The sequence below is a fragment of the Brassica napus genome, chromosome C7 (genome assembly GCF_020379485.1).
Source record: "Brassica napus cultivar Da-Ae chromosome C7, Da-Ae, whole genome shotgun sequence".
Taxonomy (NCBI): Eukaryota; Viridiplantae; Streptophyta; class Magnoliopsida; order Brassicales; family Brassicaceae; genus Brassica; species Brassica napus.
The window spans coordinates 3,721,925-3,744,301 of NC_063450.1; the positions used below are offsets into that span (position 1 = coordinate 3,721,925).

Consider the following 22,377-nt stretch of genomic DNA (forward strand, 5'->3'; position numbering starts at 1 on the left):
TTTCCGACACAGTGAAAACGAACGGCGAAGCGGCGATCCCCTCCAGTTCGGTCAACCCCGTCGCCCAACCCGGTGTATCTTCCGGCGATGTCAATCCGATCCCCTCCGGTCTGGTCAAACCCGTCGCTCAAACCGATGTCTCTTCCGGCGATGCCATTCCGATGAAGTCAAAAGACGTAACGGCAGAAGCGAAGAATTCGATCAAACCAAACGGCAAAACTGGTGCCTCCTCCGGTCTCAAACTCGGTGTTAGAGGCAGAGCCTCTGTCTCATCCGTCGATAAAGGCAAAGCTATCGTCTCCGAGAACGTGGGAAAGGTTATTACCTTCAAAGACATCACTTTCGGGCCCCATGAAGATGAGGTGCGGTTCCGGTTGATCCACTTTTGGGAGGCTTGGAATGTTCAGACGAAGGTGCTTATCGGCATCGAAATGCTTCTCATCGACGAAGAGGTATAAAACGATATCTTTTTACGAGATTAGTTTATGATATTGTTTGATTGCAATGCTATGTTAATATATAGTTTGATGAGATTAGATAATTAATATTAAGATTATTTTATGACCAGAATTGATTGATTAGATTATATAATTATTTGTTGTTAGTACCGTCGTGAGGATTATATGAGTTGTTTGTTTCGGGTTAAATATATAGTCTTGCTTTTGATTTCACTAAAGATATCTATCCTTGCTAGCTTTTTTAATTGATGTTCTTTTATCGACAGGAGAGTGTTATCCAGGGCTTCATCCCCTATGGAAGGATTGACACATATTTGCGTCACATGAAAACTGGTGCTACATACCGACTCAACAAGTTTTTCGGATCAAAGAGCAAGACTATCTACCGGGTAGCTGAGTCAAGTGTCACTATTTGCTTCTCAAGTAACTCTGTCCTCTCTGGACTCGAGGACAGTTCGATCAGCTTTCCTGTAGATCGGTTCCGGATTCATGGACACAAAGAATTTGAAGCTGGCTCCGACTTGAGAGGTGATCTTTATGGTAAGTTCTCACCTCATTACACTCTCTACTGTTTGCATTAGTATTAGATTAATATAAACTTAGATAGTATGATATCATCTGATTATAGATTTTATTTGTTCTGTGGTGTTTGCGTATGATTATGTTTTCATATAGACTCATAGATTTAGGCTTTGTTTCCGGGTTGGTAAGATAAAAATATTGAGCTTTATTATCTTCTCTTGCAGATTATATTGGCCACATCAAACTTGTGAATGGGAAGGTCCCCGGTGACGGTCTTCTGCTTGATGAGTCAGAGATAGCAAAATCTCGCCGAGTTGAGCTTCACGTTCAAACACATGAGTAAGTTATTCTATATCTTCCTTCAAATTCACATATGGTTTTATTTACCACATGAGTTTGTGTTGTTACAGCGATCCTGTGCTGAAGCTGTACCTCTGGGACAAGGTTGCGTTTGAGTTCTGTGAAAAGTTTAAAGCATCTGGTGGCACTGCACGCGTTATCTTGGTCACCACCTTAAACCCGAAATGGTTTGGAGGTTTGTATTGCTAACTTCTATTCCTGTTTTAAGATGTCAACTATGGTTGGGTCATATCTGATATTATTTTATGTTATAGGCGTCCTATCTATATCTTCTATGGCGTCTTCACGGGTATTTCTGGATGGTGATGTCGAAGAAACGCTGTTGTACCTCAGCTGGTAATGTTTAAGTTTCATATGTTGGAATGCAACTTATATTACTCCGCCATTGAACGTCTGGTTTACATTCTTTCTAGGTTGGACTCGAACCTAGATGTTGCCAGCAGAGTTAACGCAGAGGTGGTCACTAAGCCTGAGTTAGCGACACTGGGAGACCTCTTCTCTTATATGAATCAGGCATCCGCTAAGGTATTATATTCTCAATATCTGATACATCCAATAAGATAATCTAAGTTTCTCATTGAATTTTCAAACATTTATCAGGTTGCTTGGTTTGAGTGCACAGCAACAATTTATGATGTCGTGAACGGTTCTGGATGGTATTATATAGGCTGCGGTGTGTGCCATACTAAGGCAACAAAAGGTCCTACAACGCTTATGTGTAAGAAATGTGGGAAGAGTGAGATCGTCGGTGTGCCGCAGTAAGTGGTTTATATATAGCTATACAAATTATTTGACTGCAATGTTATTAATGTCTCTCTGTTACAGGTATCTATCGAAGCTCTCTGTATATGACCATAGCGATCAAGCCGTTTTTGTTGTCCTTGGTGATGCTGGTGAGGAATTGACTGGAAAGAAAGCTGCTGAGTTGGTGGAGCGATATTACGAGGTATATATGAAGCCTGTATGCTTACGTGATTTAAGAACATACTCTTACACATACATGCATTCTGATAATGTTTAAATGTGTTGTAGGCCAATGATAGTGTGGGAGAGGATCACATAGTTCCAGTGCCTCAAGCCATGATTGATACCATCGGACAGACCCGGAAGTTCATTGTGAAGGTATCAACCCACAACCTGACTGCCAAGACCCAAACTTTAACTGTGACAAAAGTGCTCCCACTTGAAGCCCCAGAACCCGAAGGCAACGTAGGAGTGAACGTTGGTAAGGAAGGTGATAGTGAGAGTGAGGATCATGCAGATAAGTTGGTGAAAAGGGGTACTGATGGGATTGAGTCGGAAGGTGTGAAGCGTGCCAAATGTGGCTAATGAAGTTGTCTTTACTGGAATTGTTTTGTTTAATGCTAAGCTTGGTTTTTTTTTTCTGGATTTGTGTTTGCAGTTTTAACAAACTTTGCTATGATCTCTTTTGCTAATAATATCTATTATTAATCTCTTTTCATGTTTTAAAGTTTGGCTAAACAAAAATGCCTATCTATATATCTATATATGAGAAATCATTATACTTGCTTGAAGGCTGAATGAGTGTGTAGGCTATATAAAAATTTGTTCATAGTTGCCAAAGCATAGATATGTGGTTATGGTCGGTTGATGGGTCAAGATTTATGAATATGATTTGAATTTGTCGCAAATTATAAATGGTTTATAATTTAAATGGTGTCATAACTATGAACCGTCTTTAGATTTTTCGAACTGGATTTGTATTATGTAAATAAAAGTTCAATATTTTTGTTCTTATTTTTGAAAATAAATTAATGTAAACAATGTCTTTTATTGTTAATCAATGTAACTAAATTTGCTCCGAAAACCCATTTGCTCAAGAAATATCGACTAACAGCTCATCCTTATATCTTTCAGATCAATTGAATGATAGATATATTCCCAGTTAAAGAAAATATACCAGAAATACATTCTACAGAAATTTAGGGTTCAAACTTATAGTGACCTGGTACGTTTAGCCGCTAACAACATTGTGGGCTACAACTTTGGTTTAGTTTATTTTAAATTTACACACTAAAAACAATAAATAAACGTATATAGTGAATTAGAAAAATATTTAATTAATAAATTAGATATAAAATTCTCCAATAGTTTTATTACTGACTTTTTGGACAAAAATCCTTTCATTTTTTTTTTGAAATAGTATAGAAAATACAAAGTCAAGTGATACTTGATAAAAAAAACAATTTTAAGATACTTATGAATAAAATTATGAAGCAGACTCCTGAAGAAGATAATCGAATTAATAATCACTGGTAATATGAACCAAAATAAATGTGAAAATAAATAATAGAAACTGTTTTTTTCCCAAAAAAAAGTTTATAGAATCTGTTATGTTATACATTTCTACTTATTAATCATAATTTTTTAAAAATTTATAAACACTTAAAGTAGCATTAAACAAATGTTGATGACAACTTTGAGGATTTTCTAGCACATTTTTAGTATTGTTCTACAATGGGCAGCAGTCATCAAAACATCATTGTAAGTGGCATCAACTTATATAGATTCTAAATACCATAAAGAATTTTCAATACCGTAATTTAGAACTCAATTAAATCAAAAGTGCAAGCATTACAAACAAAAAATATAAATAGGTGAATATCTACTATGTTAGAAAAATGATGTGGCATGTTTTCAGAATTTGCTCATGTTTACTTCTGATTAATAATTTGTGTTCATGATAACCTCATATATAAGGTCAAACATATCAGGATCATAACCTTTTTTGGGATCGTAACTTAGGTTTAACTTTTTTTTATTCATTTCACATTTTCTTATATCTTTTCATATGTATTTTTAGATTGTAAAAATGATAATTTTTCAGTTTTACTCATTTCTAATTCAATATTTGGTTTATATTTTAATAACAAGGGATGTAATTGTGCATTATATATATTAAATACATTGATATTTTTTTCTAACCCCGGGCGTAGCCCGGGCAAAATCTCTAGTAAATGTAATATTTATTAAGAAAGTATAGACACAAACCTAGTACAAGAATGATGAGGAGAGTTAAAACATTAAATGAAAATATAAGTGATTTGTTCATCCTTGGTAATATGAATGATTGAATGAATTGATTATGCTTTTTATCAGAAAATTTGTTGTAGGTAAAGAAGAAGAAGTCGAATGCATCCTATGTTATGAAAGTAGAAATGATTCCGGTTTGTCTCGTGCATCTAACCTGGAGCGGGCTGTTATTACGATTTGTGATTGGGCCAGTAAAAACATTATGACAAGCCCAACTATGCTAATAAGTTTCTTCTTCCTCTTCGCGCTTGCGACAGCCTACCTAATTTCTAGAACTAAAGAGCTGTTCGATCTCTCCAGTAACGTCTCAACCTTTCATTAATCCATTCTTAGCTCCGCCTTTTTGCGTGATTAGCCCACTCTCTCCGACTGAGAAGCATTCAATCGACCCGTTCGCATCCCACCGTAACCGGCCGAAGCTTCAAATATAAATTATCTCGACTTTCCGATTTATATCGTCTTTTATTTTCGTGACCTTTCCGATTCTCCATCCATCGTTCTCAGGGATCGATCCAAACCGGAAAACAATGTAAGATTGCTATTTCGAGAAAAGACTGTATCTCTTATCCCATGGCCATGGCCAAGGCCAAATCACTCCTCTAATGCCGACAGAGTTAGTTAGGCTCCGCTCCCCAATTTTCATCTCCAGTCCTCGATTTTCAATTTCTTACATTATTCTTTTATGTTTTTATTTCTTGCAGGAAGCATATTAGTCTAAACCATAAAGGTAACAGAAAATTCATATTCGCTTTTGTCTAAAGTTTCTAACGTGATCAACCCGAATTTCAGTTGTGAGTTTTTTTGAGAAAAAATTTCAGTTGTGAGTTGTGTGTATTTATATTGATTCTCAGATGTTTTCTTCTGTAGATAAAAATTGATTTTGGAGGTGTGCGTCAACCTAACCGTAGCAGTGAGCCGACAAGAACCTCAAATGCTCTTGCTCTCCCAGGTTTTGTTTTTATATCATCTGTTTTATATATGCTAAGAAAGATTGAAAATAATCTAGCTTCCTTCCTCCTGTCTAAATTTCTATTAAGCATTGTATTCTTATGGGTTTGGAAGGCTAAAAATCACGCACTATATGAATTATGTAGGTATTCTCATGGATGTGAAGTTCCTTCAACGTGCAAATATTACTGGAAGAAAGTCTCGGCTAATCTTATGTCTGCAATCCCTTTGAACGCAACACAGCTCTTTCCGGCGGCGTTCAAACCGAGTTTAGCTCTTGAGTTTGATTGGGTTCATTGCTTGGATTCAATTTCTATAGTTTTAAATTGGATGATTTGTGATTATTATGATTTGTGATTAACCAGCTCCAGTTATAGGGGAAATTGTGAAAGTAATGCATTGATTTAGTACTGTTTTCTGCTATATATATACATAATCTTTGTTTCAAGGACAATGATACACGTGGTGAAGATCTTGAGCCTGCTGGTGGTAGACTCTACTTATTGGATTGCTCTTTTGTATGTTGCAATATTATTACTCTGCGAACTCATACATGGTCGAGCATGCTGATTTGTCTTATGTTTGCCTTTTATTGTTCTCGACCAGCTAATATCGTCTAGATGTAACAACTTTTGGTTTGCACCAGATACCGATATGCTTTGTAGTGTCACTTGGATGCTATGAACACCATAAGATGTGAAAGGTATATGGCTATTCACTTGCATATTTTTCCTTTTGTAAGTTTAAGATATGTGTGCTTGCCAAAGTTGTACATGAGTAATGGTTAAAGTCAACCGTATGTCTTACAGTCTTAGTGTATTTGATGGGTGAGCCATACTAGATGCAAAATTGACCACATATGGTGATGTACCAAAGGTTGTAGTAGTTACAAACAACTACCCTAAGTTGGTAGGAGGTAATAAGCATGTAACATGTAAATCACAGGTGTAGACATGTTAATTGTTTCAATTTAATTTATTTCCAGGTCGGCTCTTTCTCAATGAAACATCTGGCATTCATCTATTTTGATCATTAGTGTACTGCCAGCAAAAGTTATCTTAAAAAGTCGGTGATATCGCCAATAACTTTTGTTTTAATTACAATCTTATCATGCCCTGATTCCTTTCGAACCCTGTTGCTACTTGCTATATAGGGTATGTGACATTAACGAAGGATCAAACTCTAACACAACCAAATATGGAGGTCCTAAAAGCACTACATCTTATTTCACATGTTTTTGTGTTTTCAGGTTTACTGGATGACACTTTTCCACCATAGCGTGTTTTTGTGTTTTCTGGTTTGACAATTTTCCACCAGATGGATGTTACATTCTCATTTCAATAAATAATTATTCGACGCATACCTGCCTTAAACTAAATATTTCGACAATATAGCCAGCTATGACTGAGGCTCCATTTTAATAGCCGTAGACATTCTTCGTATAAACCAAAAACATACCGAAACGTAATGTGCATGTTTGTTCCAACCTAAGAAACTTCAAATTATTTTATTGGTATCAAGCTCACATTTTATATGTTCACACTCAAATTTGGTTTTCGTAGTGTTGAATATACGAAGTGGGACATCGTGTGGAATTCATGGAAGTATTTAAAAAATAACAGTTTTCAACAAGATCATAGATACTATTAGTACTCATCACCACACACTTTCTTTAATATAGATAATGAAATAGGGAAGGCCAAAAGTCAGAGCAAGGCACAAATTAACAATTGTGAGCCAGAGAAAACATTGACATAGCGGTTTAAGCACACACCAGATGGTTGCACATGGTGAATAGACTAAAAAAAATTAAAAATTTTAATTTATGCCACAATAATTGAGTCGATCAAAAAATATATATTACTTCGTGAGATTAGTGGCATGGATTATTAGCGAGATTTGCCCAGGCATTATATGATTAATATTCATATACAAATGACATTATATAAATATGAACCATAAATGTAACATACCAAAACAATAGTGAGGAACATGAATGCTTTTTTAAATATGTATATATATAACAAAATAATTCCAAGTAAACGGTGATAAAATTTAATATTTCTGAACGCTTGTAACACACAAAAAACAATATAAAAGAACATTATGTAACATACCAAAACAATAGATTAGTGATTGCTTTCCAGAACTTGGTTGCTTTGCATGATCGAGTCAACAATATGTGTATATATATTATATATTGGTACGATCAAAAATAAATTTAGTGCTAAATATGAAACAGACTGAGATGATCTAGTCAACGAAATTAAATTCAATATCAATCGTGAGGATCAAAAATATTAATATATGTTTTGGTTTCGCAGTGAATTTTCATTACCAAATTATGCCAACATTAATGAGTACATATATAACCGGAATTAGTGTCATATTTAGCTTCATATTTCCTAATTTGAAATATTCATATGGCAATCATACATTGTCATGAGTGAATAAAAAAACTATTACTTTTAATCTATAGATATTAGAAAGTCAAAGGTCACAAATATTAGATATAATGAACTATGGAACGAAAATTTGCATGTTCATGTAATGTAAGCTTATTTGTTTTTTTAAGTTTGTAAAATTGGTAGGTTCAATTAAGTATATCTTATGGAAAATCAAATCTATAAGAGTGAACAAAGACTAATACAAATTTATTATGAATTTAAGAAAAAAAAACATGAGAAACACGAGTTTAGGGTTACCAGCTTTGCAAGCAAATCGCCATAATGATATCAAAATCTCACTATTTAATTTTACGTAACTTGCGCTCCACTATAATTCTAAACTTGTCGTAATTGTAATATTCGCTGATAAATCAACGCAGCAAAAAAATTTTACATTAATGATTGCCATATATAATTCCATGGTAGTATTCCAAATTTATTTGTGTTTCCAAATTTATGGAAATAATAGTTAAAATCGTCATATTAAAGGATTTGACTTATTCAAAAAGTATATTAGAATTTAAAACTACATAATTTAGGAAACAATAATTGTCATAACAATTTTACACCTACCAAAAATACAAAAAAATTATACAATCAATAACTCCGGAAATGTTTTCTCACCAAATGAATTTCATAGAATCCCATAATATTTATACATTCACGAATACAATTCAATTTGGGTTGATAGACACGAAACTTGTTTATTAAACCGAGCTGGGTGTTTGTTAAACATCTCTTTTATAATTTCAACAGATTTCAATTGATATACGATAAAATCTGTTAATCTATTTATTCTATTTATATATGATAAAATCTATTAACAAAATAATGGTTTAACTATATGATTGACTTAATAATTCACCCCGAAGCCACTAAAATCATTTAGAGTAATGTTTGTATCATTATACTCAAAATAGCTTCATGACTTCTTATGTATTTTATTGGGAATATGAAAAACCGATGATAATTATATATTTCTGTTTTGATTTTAGTGGTTTGTATACATGATGCAAATGACCAATATATCATGCTGTCTCGAATTTATGCAAAAAATAACCATAGAGTATAAAGGTGTTGGAGAGTTCCTCCTCGTACATGGTCTATGGTAAATCAAATTTTTTTTGGGCATAGGACAAACCAATTTCGTGAACGTTCACTATAGAACCGGTTTCTAAATCTAATAATGAGGACACATATAATATATCATAGTACGTTAAAATCTAATGATCAATGGCAAGATATGTAATTAACTTAGTAAGAAGAGGATCTTTAAATATATGGTGTGAGAGTGATTGTGGTGTTGCCACATAGGAAATGACATTTTTGATAATAACACATGAGGTAAAAGTTATTTAATAATAGTGTTCCTCAAATAATAAAAAAGGGGATAGTGAATGAAATGTAAGATAAATATATAGCAGCAGTAACTAACTCAGTAACTACAACCTGTAGAAAGAAAATATGAGTAAAACGAAAATATGAGTAACTAAATATTAAAACAACACAGACATATGGCTACAATTTCTTCGCCAAGAATCATAATTTTTGTATAACGTTAACATTTATATATACGGTATAATAATAGGAAAAAACTCTACCATGATTTGTTTTATTAAAATGAAAGTAAAAAAAAAATTGTATAGTTTGGATGAACTCTGTAAAATACACCAACCAGACAAAAATACATAGGTGTAACATGATTGTACATAGCTTAAAGTAAAAGACACAAATAAAATAAGCGTTTTCAGAATAAATCAAAAGTGAACACTACTCTCTTTCGAACCATTTTAAGTACAAAATTACAAATTTAGCCAAATGCAACAACTCTAAGATTCAGTCTCCTTACATTCAACAAAAAGCGATCGATTGAAATTTATAGTTCACACATATAACCAAACAAAGAACTAAAAATAAATATAAATATATCACTGGAATAACTAACGAATATAACCAATTTTTTTATTAAAAATAACAATATGATCTCATTATTTGTTGATTTATAATATCATTTTCATTCTACACTGATTTTTTAAATACTTCATAAATTAATATATATATTCATATAAATTATTTTTAATACAACTTCCCGCCCGTAGGGCAGAACAACCTCTAGTATCTAATATAAGCTACTTACCTCCTTTAATTTGATGAAAGGAGGTGGTTTTGCATATTAATGCATTAGACTCGCTCATATTTTACCAAAAATAGATATTTAATTCATAGTCTATATTTTTGGGTAAAATTTTGATTTATATGAGTATATACTGTTGATAAAGAAACAATTGAAATCCTTTTATGTATTAAAATAGAAATCCTCTAAGCGAATGATTTTAATGGATCGATCATAGATGAAATTTAATTTTATTGGATGTAGTATTTATTTTTATTTAGTTTAAGCAATTATAAAAAGTACCAACTATTATATGTATAACTTTTATACCATTTATCTATTTCAAATTTATAATTCAGTATCACACTGATTGGTGCACAAGTAATATAATTAATTTGAAAATTATGTTTTAGGAAGAATATTGATATTTTTTCTAAAGTTTGGATTCGATGTAGATATCTGAGAGATGTCAATCTAAGTCCCATGTCGGAAGTTAGACAAAGGAAAGTCTAATATCCAAATACAAGTCCAACTCTAATTAGTACGAGGTCTTTTGGAAAAGAGAACAAAAGTAAATCCATGCGGGCCAGCATCTAAGGCCCAAAATAGACAATGTCGTACCAATCAAACAATATAGAGTTGGACATGGGCTTAATAAATCCCAACAAGATATGATAGAAATTTATGGTAAATAGTATTTGATGGATGATTTTGGATTGCATTTTTATCAAAGAAATATAGAAAAGGTTTTTATCACAAATATAGAACAAAATGATCAAATGACCAAAATATGTTGGCATTATAGAGGTAAAAATCATGATCAATTTCCATCTCTTTCTGTTTTACTACAATTACACTCTCCTTGATGATTTTTGATCCCTTATCTGACCTTCTATATACTCCTAAGATACATAGATGTTTTCAAATGGCTTGTTCTATCGAAAGAAGATGTGAGACCTCAAAATCAGTGTTATGTTTCTAATGATAATGTTAAGCTCATAATCATTTACTTGTCCTAGTCACTCTATCGAATGGATTACATGTGTTCTAACTTGCAGAGGGCCGGTGTGGTGAGATAGGAGCTTGCAAGCCTCAAGAAAACGATTACCATTTGATGGGGGTTTTGAGATGATCCTACGCCTTGATATTTATCGTTGGTACAAGTTTGAAGAATTTTGCAAATGATAGTTCAGAACTTGAAACTCTTTTTTTGCTGGTTTAGACATTTATTGCCCTCTTTTGATTTTGTATCTGAATTCAAAAACCCAAACTGAGTATTACATTAAGAAAAGAACTATAAACTGATAGCGGAGATATCTATAAGTATCATGTAAAGATCACATTCGACACAGATTTAGAGATGTAGCTTTTTTGTACCTTTCCATCGATGATCGATGAAGCCAAGTCAGCTCTGTCTTAAGGAGACAGTGAGGAGAAGAAGGCCAATAAAATCACTTGCTTCTCATATCTGGCTGGGGGCAGATCCCAGCGACTGCCATTCCTCACATCTGAGACTAAGGCGAACAAACAGATGCCCATATTTATAGGGCCATGCTCACCTAGGAAGGAGTAGAGAGTACCAAACGGAGGGTGAAACGCTCAAATGCTCTTAATGAGGCGAAATTCATTATGTCATACTCTTATTTATTCTATTATACTCTTATCTATTATGATACTCTCCATATTGATGGTTAATGTCGAAAGTGCCCTTTCTCTACTTGACCGATTGAATGACGTCAGATGACCAATCAAAAATCATTATTCCATTTCCAAATCGGGAGTAATCGAATCTGTTATTTTCTCTCTTCCATCTCACCCGCGGGTTTCTTCGGGAGTTCTCTTCTTCCTCGCTATCATCGCATTGAGCTAACTTGGTTTCGTCGCTTGGATGCTGAATCATTGAGCTATTGATTCCATTTATAGGGTATGTATCTTAAATCATCGTTAAAGCCAATGTTTAGAATTCACCATAGACGATCGATTTATAGAGATTCTGATTTACAAGATTCGTAGTTGTAATTGGACTGGACTAATCGAGGATCGGAAAGTGTGAATGGTCTGTCTATTAGGGAATTGGATAATCAAAAACTGTATAATCATAAGAAAAGATAGAACGTTGGGAATCAAAGAATGCTGATAACTATTGAAACAAATTGAAGAGGAGAAAACAAAGAACTAGGAAAAGTTGGGAAAAGTTGGGAATAATTGGGCAAAATTGGAAAAAGTTGGGAAAAGTTGATTACTGACAAAACTGTGTAAGAAGGTATAACTTAGTATAACTTAAATGCTTTAACTATATAACCAGGTATAACATTTTTTTGTATTGCAGATTTGTCTTTCTTCTACAAATATACACTTTGATTATGATGGACATTATTCCAAGTGTGGAGATGATTATGAATGGATTCCAACCAATGCTCGTTTGTATGCTATATCCTTTAGGGCATCATCATTAGAGGAGATCTCTTATTCGTTGTTGAAGGAGAGGATATGCAGGAAGATGAGAATAGATCCGTTTACGAAGAGGTTGAATTTGGGTTACATTCCATTGGTAGTGGAACCTAAGAGGCAATCATATTTTTTGGATGATGAAGTTGTGTTTGTTTATCTAACATTGGTGGATAAAGAACAAAGAAGAAGTATTTTGCATGTAGAGGACGTCCAAGAATTGGAAATAGTTCAAATAACCGAGCAAATATCAAGAGTTGAGAAAGAAAGCTCATGTAGTAGGAACTATGGTTAGCGTGAGAGTGGATATGGAGAAGAAGAGAATGTGGGCACTGATTTGGAACAGAAGGAACATTATGAACATCCCCAGAAGAAATACAAGAGGAGTAGATTGTAAACCTTTCACTTTCAGTTTTAATGTTTTTACTGTATGGGAACTAAGTACAACTAAGTGAAACTTTTTTCTTTGCTGGTATAACTTTTTTCTTTACTGGATATGTGTGAAATTTGTATTTTGTGTTTGTACAACTAAATGAACATCCCCACAAGAAACATTGAATTGTGTTCAGAACTAATTATGATTTAATCAGAACTAATAAATTTCCTATCTCTTTACTTATTAGTAATCATATACGAAATACATTGTGTTTTTATATTTTTTTTGCTAATATTCACCTTGTCACATTTGAAAACTTACTATTGCCTGGAATCAAGTTTATGTTTATATAATCGTATTATAAATGAATATAGGAAATAGAATATAATTGGTATAACCATGAAATCAGTCATTCAAGTAGAGTAAAACTAAGATAAATGGAAAATATTTAAAAGTACAATTATGATGTTTTATGTAAAACTACAAACTTTGTGAAACTTCTATCACGAAAATCGTAGGATAAATTTTCCCACCCACCAGCTTTTTTGAATTTCTAATTTTCCCGCAGACCCCAAAATCGTTTAAGAGAAGTATTAAAACCGTTTTTTTGGGGTTTCCTCATTTTCTATCTTCCCCTTTCTCTCTCTCTCTCTTCCCCATTTATCTCTCAACCTTCATTCTCTCCCAACCGGTGGTGGGATACGAGTAAGAACTCCGGGAATACATATTAAGTGTTGGTGTGGGGAGCACATGACGGAGCTCATCTCTAAATCCATCAAAATCCATATCGCCGGTATTATCGGTGTCGCTATGCGGCTCAAAGGAAGGTACGTTCGTGTAGGCTTTTTAACCGAAGTTGTATCTTTATATTTTTTGAACAGTTGTGCCTTTAATTTTTTTAAACAAAATGTTGTAGCTTGAGAACGACAATCACATCTTCAAATGGGTTGATGAAGCTTTCACTGATGAGATACGACAGTTGGACTACCAAGTTCGAATGCTAGAAGAAGAAGTTCAAGTTCTCAAAGCAACAATAAGGAGTGAAGGTAACAAAATAATATCAGGAGGTCATCTTATTCTGGGTCTTAGTGTCGTTGTAGTTGTAGGATTTGGGTTTTTTGATGTACAAGTAATTCCTAAAGCTATGACAAAGTTAAACTTTCTGTTTTTTCTAAGTTTCTCGTATGTTTCACCTAAGTTATGCGAAGTTGAACGATTATGAAGTTTGATCTATTGAAAAAGTTTCTCTAATTTTTACGATATTGGACATTTGAGAAAATGAAACTAACACAAAATTAAACTTGTTCATACGAACAAGAACTTCAAGTTTGTGTAGTTTTTACAAAGCTGGAAAATTGAAAAATTGAAAAGCATATAGTTTCACCAACATTTAACATAGGAGTTTTAACACACATTAGCAATTTTACAGCAAACTAAAAGGTTTAAGACAAGTACGAAGATGGAGAACAATGAGAACAACCGGATTTACAAAGGCCCTATAGCCCCATGTCTCTGAACATAAGTGTCACTGCGTAGTAGAGACTGCATGAACTCCTCAACCTCCGGTAAAAGCGAATTGAACCTGAAGTCAGATAATCCACCCTCGGTCTCAAGCTATAGTTCAATAGGACCAACATAACCTGTATAAATGATTTTAGGAAAGGTTTTACTCAACTAACACATTTAAAACTCAACACATAAACTACACTTACCAATATATCTACGGACCCTCCACATTTTGAGGACCACAATCACCTCTCCACGACCTCCCCTGTTTTGAAACCCTTCCCGGAAGGCATAACCATGATGGCCAGTTGCCACACATTTTATCTGGCTCTCACTATGATGAATAAAACAAGGTGTGTCAATTACATGTCAATTACACTAATGCAAACATTTTGCTTTGATCATATGTTACTTTATACTTACATGTTGTCCCTTATGTAAAACACCATCTTTGGCCTTTCAGGATTATCGAAATGGGCTTCCGTGTTGAAGAGCACTCCCATTATATCTACCAGATAAGTATTTTCGCTTCTGTTACTTACATCTACATATATGATGTCTATTTAGTAGTTAGAATTCGTACCCATGGGATAGTTTCTGTCCATGTTGCTGATGTGAGGGATTTCATGGATGCTCTTGAAGTCAAAGTAAAGCCGATTGTTTAGAGGATCGATGATGTGGACTTGCGTATCGCTCATAGAAGTTAGTCTGAACGGAGATTTTGCTCCATTGAAACCTGAATAGGCATGGTCAACTTCTACCCGAAAGATTTCCACCCATTTTCCCTCTTGCTTCTCTAGGCCTCTATACCTATCTCCATATACATCATAAATGGTCATCTCCATCTTGGTTCCCTGCATAAATAAAGTTCAAGGATCAAGTTTTGATTTTGCATTGTTGTTATTAGAAACTAGAGAGATGATGATTTTGCACTTACATCTTCATCTGCTAGGACATAAACCCAGTGTGGTCCACTGCCGGTAATATAGGAATTGAAAGGGTAGATCCTTAGGATTTTCACTCTGAAACGCCGACACGTGAGCTTCTCGTCATAGACAACTTCAGAAAGCCTATTGTAGTGTGCCATATTGTTTGTTGAGAGATGATGAATCTTTTCTTTGCGAATTTGCAGTGAAATGTAAATGTAATGATGGATCTAACTATCCCTCCGCAGTGAAGGAGACGATTTTACTTAATGCGGTGGAGTAACTAAATGGAAATGTAATGATGATTGTACACGGTTTAGTGTTGTGGAGTTTAAATGCAAATGTAATGATGATTGTAGACGGTTTAGTGTTGTGGAGTTTCAATGCAAGTGTAATGATGATCATAGGCGACTGTTGGAGTGAGAGAGAAGTCGTGTCTTCTGAAGTCGTGTCTTCTGAACTTGTGTCAAAATGGAAGACTTACAACTTGTTATTGGGGTAATACATCATTAAATAACATGAATTAAAGTTACTAAATATTATAATTTTCATTTATTATCTACGATACTGCTTTTTCCTATCATTTCTTGCAAAATATATATACAATAAAATATCTAAATTTCTTGAACTATTACATAGTTTCATATATTTAGACGATCTACATCGTTAAAATTTTGCTTAGTTTCATATATTTAGAAAATCTAAATCAGGTATTTCACTTACTTATACAAAGTTATTTTCTTTTAACAATTAAAGTTATACAAAGTTTCAAATCCAATACATGTGACTGTTGCCATGAGAAGTCGTGTAGAAGAAGTCGTGTCTTCTAGAGCCGTCTATCAAATCACTCTTAAATGGAAGAGTTACAACTTGTAGTTGGGGTAATAAATCATTAAATAACAGAAATTAAAATTACTAAATATTAGCATTTTAATTTATTATCTCCGATAATGCTTCTTGTTATCATTTCTTGCAAAATATAACCATACAATATCTAAATTTCATAAAATTTGACATAGTTTCTTATATTTAGACTATCTAAATCGTTAAAGTTTTGCTTAGTTTCATGATTCTAGACAACTCTAAATCAGTTATTTCACTTACTTATAGAAAGTTATAATTTTTTTATCAATTAAAGTTATACAAAGTTTCAAATCCAAAAGTATCAAATTCAAGGCAAGCAATTGTTGCAGTGACAAGTCGTGTCTTCTGAACTCGTGTCTTCTCGAGGCGTCTACTTGTAGATGGGTCAGATGATCATTATCACCTTCTCCAAATAAATTTAACGGGAATACTCTCCATTTACTTCATAAAACGAATATCTCTCCATTTATTTTATTAAACGAATATCTCTCCATGGCGAACTTCAACTTGGCTTCTCTCCCTCCTTCCATGCTTCACAAGATTCTATCCAAGGTAGCAACAACCAGTATACGGGACTTTGGTTGTACAAGAGTTTCTTTCCCCGGGTTTAATGCAGTTGGCAGAGAAGATTACTTTTACAAATCTGCCGATCTCATTTTCTTTAATGACTGGTTAGATCAGGTCAATGGTGTTAGAACATTCAGGCTTAAGTGCTACCAACTGGGTAATCCAGAGGCCATCTACTTGCGAGGTATGTATGAATACTTCATCCTCCATTTACTTGATGAAGGAAGGGAAAAAATTCATCTTGCTGGTGAGAGAGGATGCTTGTTGGCCAAATATGTAGATGGTATGATGAACTTAGCATTTAACATTGATCATAGAGGATTGGTTCACAACTATCCTGATTTTACTCGTGAATATGCTGATCGTATGTATCACATGATCGCTAGTTGGTGGCTCTCTGGCCATTGGGGTTACGGTAAACCTGAAATGTTTATGTCACTATTGGAAAGAATAGATCCCAACGTCTGCTATGATTGCTGGTGCTCCGCAATAATATAACCAGTGTTTGTAGTCTCCATAGATGGATCAAGAACACGATGGAAATGCGATCGTTGTTTCTGGCAATGTGCAGCTTGGGACTTCTGCAATGAAATTCAATTGACTGCTCATGACTGGCCAATTGGAGATTAGTTGTCTGTTTATGAGTTATGACATATAATTTTTATCTATTTTTGCTAAGTTTATGTAAAATACATTTCCTAATGTAATGCCTGTAAAGTACATTTCCTAAAGTAATGTCTCTACTTTTCCTCTATAAAATTATCTTTATTTATTTTAACTTCAATAAAAGAACATATTGTCAATGTAAAAGATACAATTGAAGAACATATTGCCAATGTGTTTCAAAAAATTAAATGCCAATGTAAAAGATACAACCAAAATTAGTTGAAGTTTTACTAAGTTTTACGGTTACCAAAAGTGTGACTTAGTTAAAGTTTTATTAAGTTACACAGTAACGCAAATGATTAGAGTTACACCAACTCTTACTAATTTTTCGGAAGTTATGGAGAAACAGATCCAAATTTTATGGGTCGGGTCTGGATGGTCTGCACCAATGCCCTTGGTTGGGTTGTAATTATGCAAGTCCCTTTTGGTTTCATGGTCTTTTGCCTATTTTTCGGATTTAATTAAAGATTTATTTATTTAATTTTTCGGGCAGAAGTACTGGAGAATTTTTTCCGGGCAGTAGCACTGGAGCAATTGATTCCCAAACGGAGTCCACGGGTCCCACCAAAAGAATGTGGGACTTAGGGGGGTGTATTCAATCTAAAATTTGAGGTTGATTTCTAATGAGGTTTTAGATGATTTTAAGGAATTGCAGAGAATAAAATGATTTTTGTTAAACCACTCTAGAATATCACCTAAAACTATGAGATTTGAGTTTTATTTTTTTTTAACTAAGAAACTCCACCCAAACACTCTTAAATCACCTGAAAACTTTAAAATTCCACAACTTAAAATATTTTCAATAATAATGGATTTCAGAGTACTTTATAAAATGTCAAGTTCAATAACAGTGGATTTTAAATGAGTTTTTAAAATTCACTTTTAATAACAGTGAATTTGTCATTTTAACACAAATTACTTAAAAATCTCAGTTGAATACACCTCCCTTAGTCTCCTTTCCCAATTGAAATCCTTATAAAACTTAGAGCCTTGATTCTCAACTTTAGTAATTTCCTAAACATCGAAGAATCTTATAACTTAGTTGAGCTTCCCTGACAAGTCAGCACCTCTCTTCCGGACCCCTCACCTTAGAAACATAAAATTTTAATTTATTTATGACCAAAACACTTCATTTCCTTCTCTTCAATTTGGTCAACTTTAAATTAATTTCCCATCATAATAACTAAAACCCTATTTCGAGGTATCACGAAGTTGTTATTTGTGTCTTTGAATATCTCAAAAGGCATTAATTACCATGCACACATTTTTAAGGCAATTAACATGCACACTTGATAAATATATAATTTTTTTATATATATTTGTGATCATGTAACATCTAATAACATTGATATTCAGTGCCGTCCCAATATATTTTGTGGCTTAAAGCATAGTTATAAATAGTGGCTTATGCTATTTAATGATATTTTTATCAACATATTATATACAATATTTTACTTTTAAGAGAAACATATTTTTGTTTAGTCCTGCATAAAAAGTTTAGATAAATAGTAGACTATTAATTGGTACTGTACCTATAATGTTTAGTGTTTTTAACAAATACTCCATCCGTTTCAAAATGTAAGTAGTTTTAGCAAAAATAGTTTGTTTCACAATATAAGTAGTTTACATATTTCAATACATCTTTTTAATTTATTAGATATTGTGTGACCAATGAAATAATGTTAGGTTTTTAATAATTCGTTAAATTAATTGGATAAATGATATATTCTTTTAAATAACAATTTTCTAAATATTCGTGCTTTTAAGCAAAACTACTTACAATTAAAAACGGAGGGAGTAATAAATAACATTTTAGTAGTTTCTTGAACCATTTTTTTTTGTTAAAAGGTTTTAGAGAAAAATATTTTTAAACCATTATATTCTAACATTAGTTCTTTCTCACTTACACCTTCAATCACATTACATTCTTCTTTACTTTCTATAATTTCATATGCAATGATTGATGGAGATTAGAAAACCCCCAATGATAACAAATGGTTATAAATAGCAAAGATAATAGAAACAAAAGAAATAACAAATCAATTGTCCAAAACAAAAGATAAATACAATGTGAATATAATATAAAAACAGAGACATTTAATAGTTTAAGAAAAATCACAATACAGAAAAGAAAATACTTAAACTAAGAAGTCAAAAACAATATTTTTAACCACTCAGCTATATTAATATTTTGAAAATGTGGCCTCAAAAATTTTTTTTTTTTTTTTGTGGCCTGAAGCTCTTGCTTCATCAGCCTTATGGAAGGCACGGGCCTGATGATATTGTAAATAAAGACCACAATACAAAGGTCTTGAACTTTATACTTTAATATACCTATTTTAATCAACAAAAGTTATAAAAAATAATAGTTTCATGTAAATATGATTATGATCATTGTTCAACAAAAGTTATAAAAAATAATAGTTTCATGTAAATACAATTAATATAAATGTACTTGAATACAACAGCATAAATGTGGTTGAGAAACCCAGTTACAAAAATTATGGTTGAGATATAATAAAAATATTTCCTTTCCTCCGTATCATTTTAAGAGGTGTTTAAAGTTTTTGCACAGATTTTAAAAAAATACAAACTTTTATGTAATTGGCTTTGGTTACATAAAATAACATTAAATAAAATTAATTCAACCAATAAAAAAAGATGTAGTATTTTATAATTGGTCAAAAATTTCAAATGACATTAAATTTTACATAGAACATCACTTGTTTTGAAACAAAATCAAAATCCTTAAACACCAGTTAAACTGGTACGGAGGGAGTAGATTTTTGTAAGACATGCATGTGTGTATACGTGGAGGCTCATCTAATAGTCATAATTTTTCTCATTTAGCGCCCAAAATTTAGAAGTTAATAATTCTAATTATTTTTCCAACTTATTTTCCCATTTACTACATTTGCAAATGATCATATTTTATTGTTATCATAATTTGACAATAACATAATTTGACAACTTATTTAATTATTACTATAAATTGCATCATAATTTATTATAAATATATCCGAATTTCGTTGTCAATAAACTAAACATTAAGATCATTTTGGACATGGAGCATAGCACGCACATTTTTTTCCGATGGAGCAACGAGCGTTTATTTCCTGTATTGCTGACCCTTCTACCCTCTTCTTGCACGCAGATAGGCAAGCTGGCTTGTTTTGACAACTTCCAGGCTTTTGGTTATCTAGATTTATACGACACATATCTTTTTTTTTTTTATTCCCTTGCCCCATCGTTCCGGCCACTGTTATATATAAAACATAAATATCAGTGTATGTAATGAAATTTTTTTTTTTGGTAGATTTCAAATACCAAAAAAATATTTTAGATAATATTTATTTAGTTTTTAAAATCATTGATTATTTGAGATATATAAAACATGTAACTAATCTGATATAAATATATATATATATAACTATCATGTAAATTTCCTTGTAAAATGATATATCAACTAAATTTCTAGACGACAAAAAAACAACTTTATTTCTTAAACAAAAACTATAGCTTTACATATTTATTTACTCAGGAAACATGAATTTGAAGTAATGAAGAAAATGTGTTTATTGAATCAATTTAGTTTTTTTAATAATATATTTAAACCATATATCTAGCAAAAATAGGCGAAGAAATAACACAAAATACTTTTTGGATATCAGTTTTCTAGACTTATCATAAAAGTACTGTATATAATTTTATTGGTTAAGATATTATACAATTTCATAGTGTAAATGAACTATAACAAAATGTCTGTAACAACTTAGCTTATTAAAAAATAAAGTAATGCGTTGTAAAAAAATAAAAAAATAAAGAAATTCTAAATTCTTTCTTTTAAGAATAAATGTAATATATATTACAAAAGTATAGACACAAACCTAGTACAAAAATGACGAGGAGAGTTAAAACATTAAATGAAAATATAAGTGATTTTTCCATCCTTGGTAATATGAATAAATTGATTTTTATCATAAAATTTGTTGTGTGTAAAGAAACAAGAAAGTATATGTATATATAGGAAGTCAAATGTATCCTATGTTACAATATATCTAATTTAAGCTACTTAGCTCCTTTAATTTAGATGAAAGGAGGTGGTTTTGCATAATTCCAGATTCTGTTTTACTTATTTGGTATATTAATGCATTAGACTCGCTCATATTTTATCAAAAATAGATATCTAATTCACAGTCTATATTTTTTGGGTAAAAATTAAGAAATAAAAAATTGATTTATATGAGGAAATTCTGTTGATAAAGAAACAATTGAAATCCTTTTATATATTAAAATAGAGATCATTTAAGTTAATTTTTTTAATGGATCGATCATATTTGAAATTTCAGAGAATTTGAGTAAATTTTATTGGATATAGTATTTATTTTATATTTAGAGCAATTATAAAAGTAATAACTATTACATGTACATATAAATTTTATACCATTTATCTATTTCAAATTTCTAATTCAGTATCACACTGATTGGTGCTCAAAAACATAATATAATTAGTTTTAAAATTTTAAGATTATGTTTTAGAAATAAGATTAATATTTTTTTCTAAAGTTTGGATTAAATGTAGAGATCTGATAGAAATTTATGGTAAATAATATTTGATGGGTGATTTTATATTGCATTTTTATCAGAGAAATATCATATGATAATCCTAAGATTTATTTTATCACAAATATAGAACACAATGATCAAAATATGTTGGCATTATAGAGGTAAAAATCAAGTTCAGTTTCCATTTCTCTCTGTTTTACTACAATTACACTCTCCTTGATGATTAATGATTCTTATCTGCCTTCTTTATACTCGTAAGAAACATAAATGTTTTCAAATGGCTGGTCTATCTAAAGAAAATGTGAAACCTCAAAATCAGTGTTATGTTTCTAATCATTTACTTGTCCTAATCACTCTGTTAAATGAATTTCATTTGTTGTAACTTGCAGAGGGCTGGTGTGGTGAGAAAGTCAGACATGAGCTTGCAAAGCTCAACAAAGAGATTACTGCTTGATGTGGTTTTTGAGATCATCCTACGTCTCCGATTTATCATTGGTACAAGTTTGAACAATTTTTCAAATGATGGTTCAGAACTTGAAACTTTTTTGCTGGTTTA

At 32.2% G+C, this 22,377-nt stretch overlaps 1 protein-coding gene and 1 long non-coding RNA gene across 11 annotated transcripts; both read left to right on the forward strand.

Moving 5' to 3' along the window:
- Positions 1–363: 363 nt before the first annotated feature.
- LOC125590333 (replication protein A 70 kDa DNA-binding subunit E-like) lies at positions 364–2,798 on the forward strand. Its single transcript, XM_048763816.1, has 8 exons — positions 364–452; positions 725–998; positions 1,205–1,515; positions 1,595–1,676; positions 1,754–1,865; positions 1,941–2,098; positions 2,166–2,286; positions 2,373–2,798. Exons 3-8 carry the CDS (start codon positions 1,371–1,373, stop codon positions 2,667–2,669), a joined length of 915 nt encoding a protein of 304 aa, XP_048619773.1. The 5' UTR covers positions 364–452; positions 725–998; positions 1,205–1,370; the 3' UTR covers positions 2,670–2,798.
- A 1,840-nt stretch (positions 2,799–4,638) lies between these two features.
- LOC106436561 lies at positions 4,639–6,702 on the forward strand. 10 transcript variants are annotated; one of them, XR_007326479.1, is made up of 7 exons: positions 4,641–5,011; positions 5,096–5,121; positions 5,262–5,343; positions 5,489–5,860; positions 5,949–6,045; positions 6,152–6,258; positions 6,328–6,702. It is a non-coding gene; the product is annotated as an uncharacterized LOC106436561 (long non-coding RNA). The 10 variants fall into 10 exon arrangements; XR_007326480.1 differs by lacking the exon at positions 6,152–6,258 and having other exon boundaries at positions 4,640–5,011; positions 5,489–6,045; positions 6,328–6,496; positions 6,592–6,702; XR_007326477.1 differs by having other exon boundaries at positions 5,489–6,045.
- Positions 6,703–22,377: the final 15,675 nt, after the last annotated feature.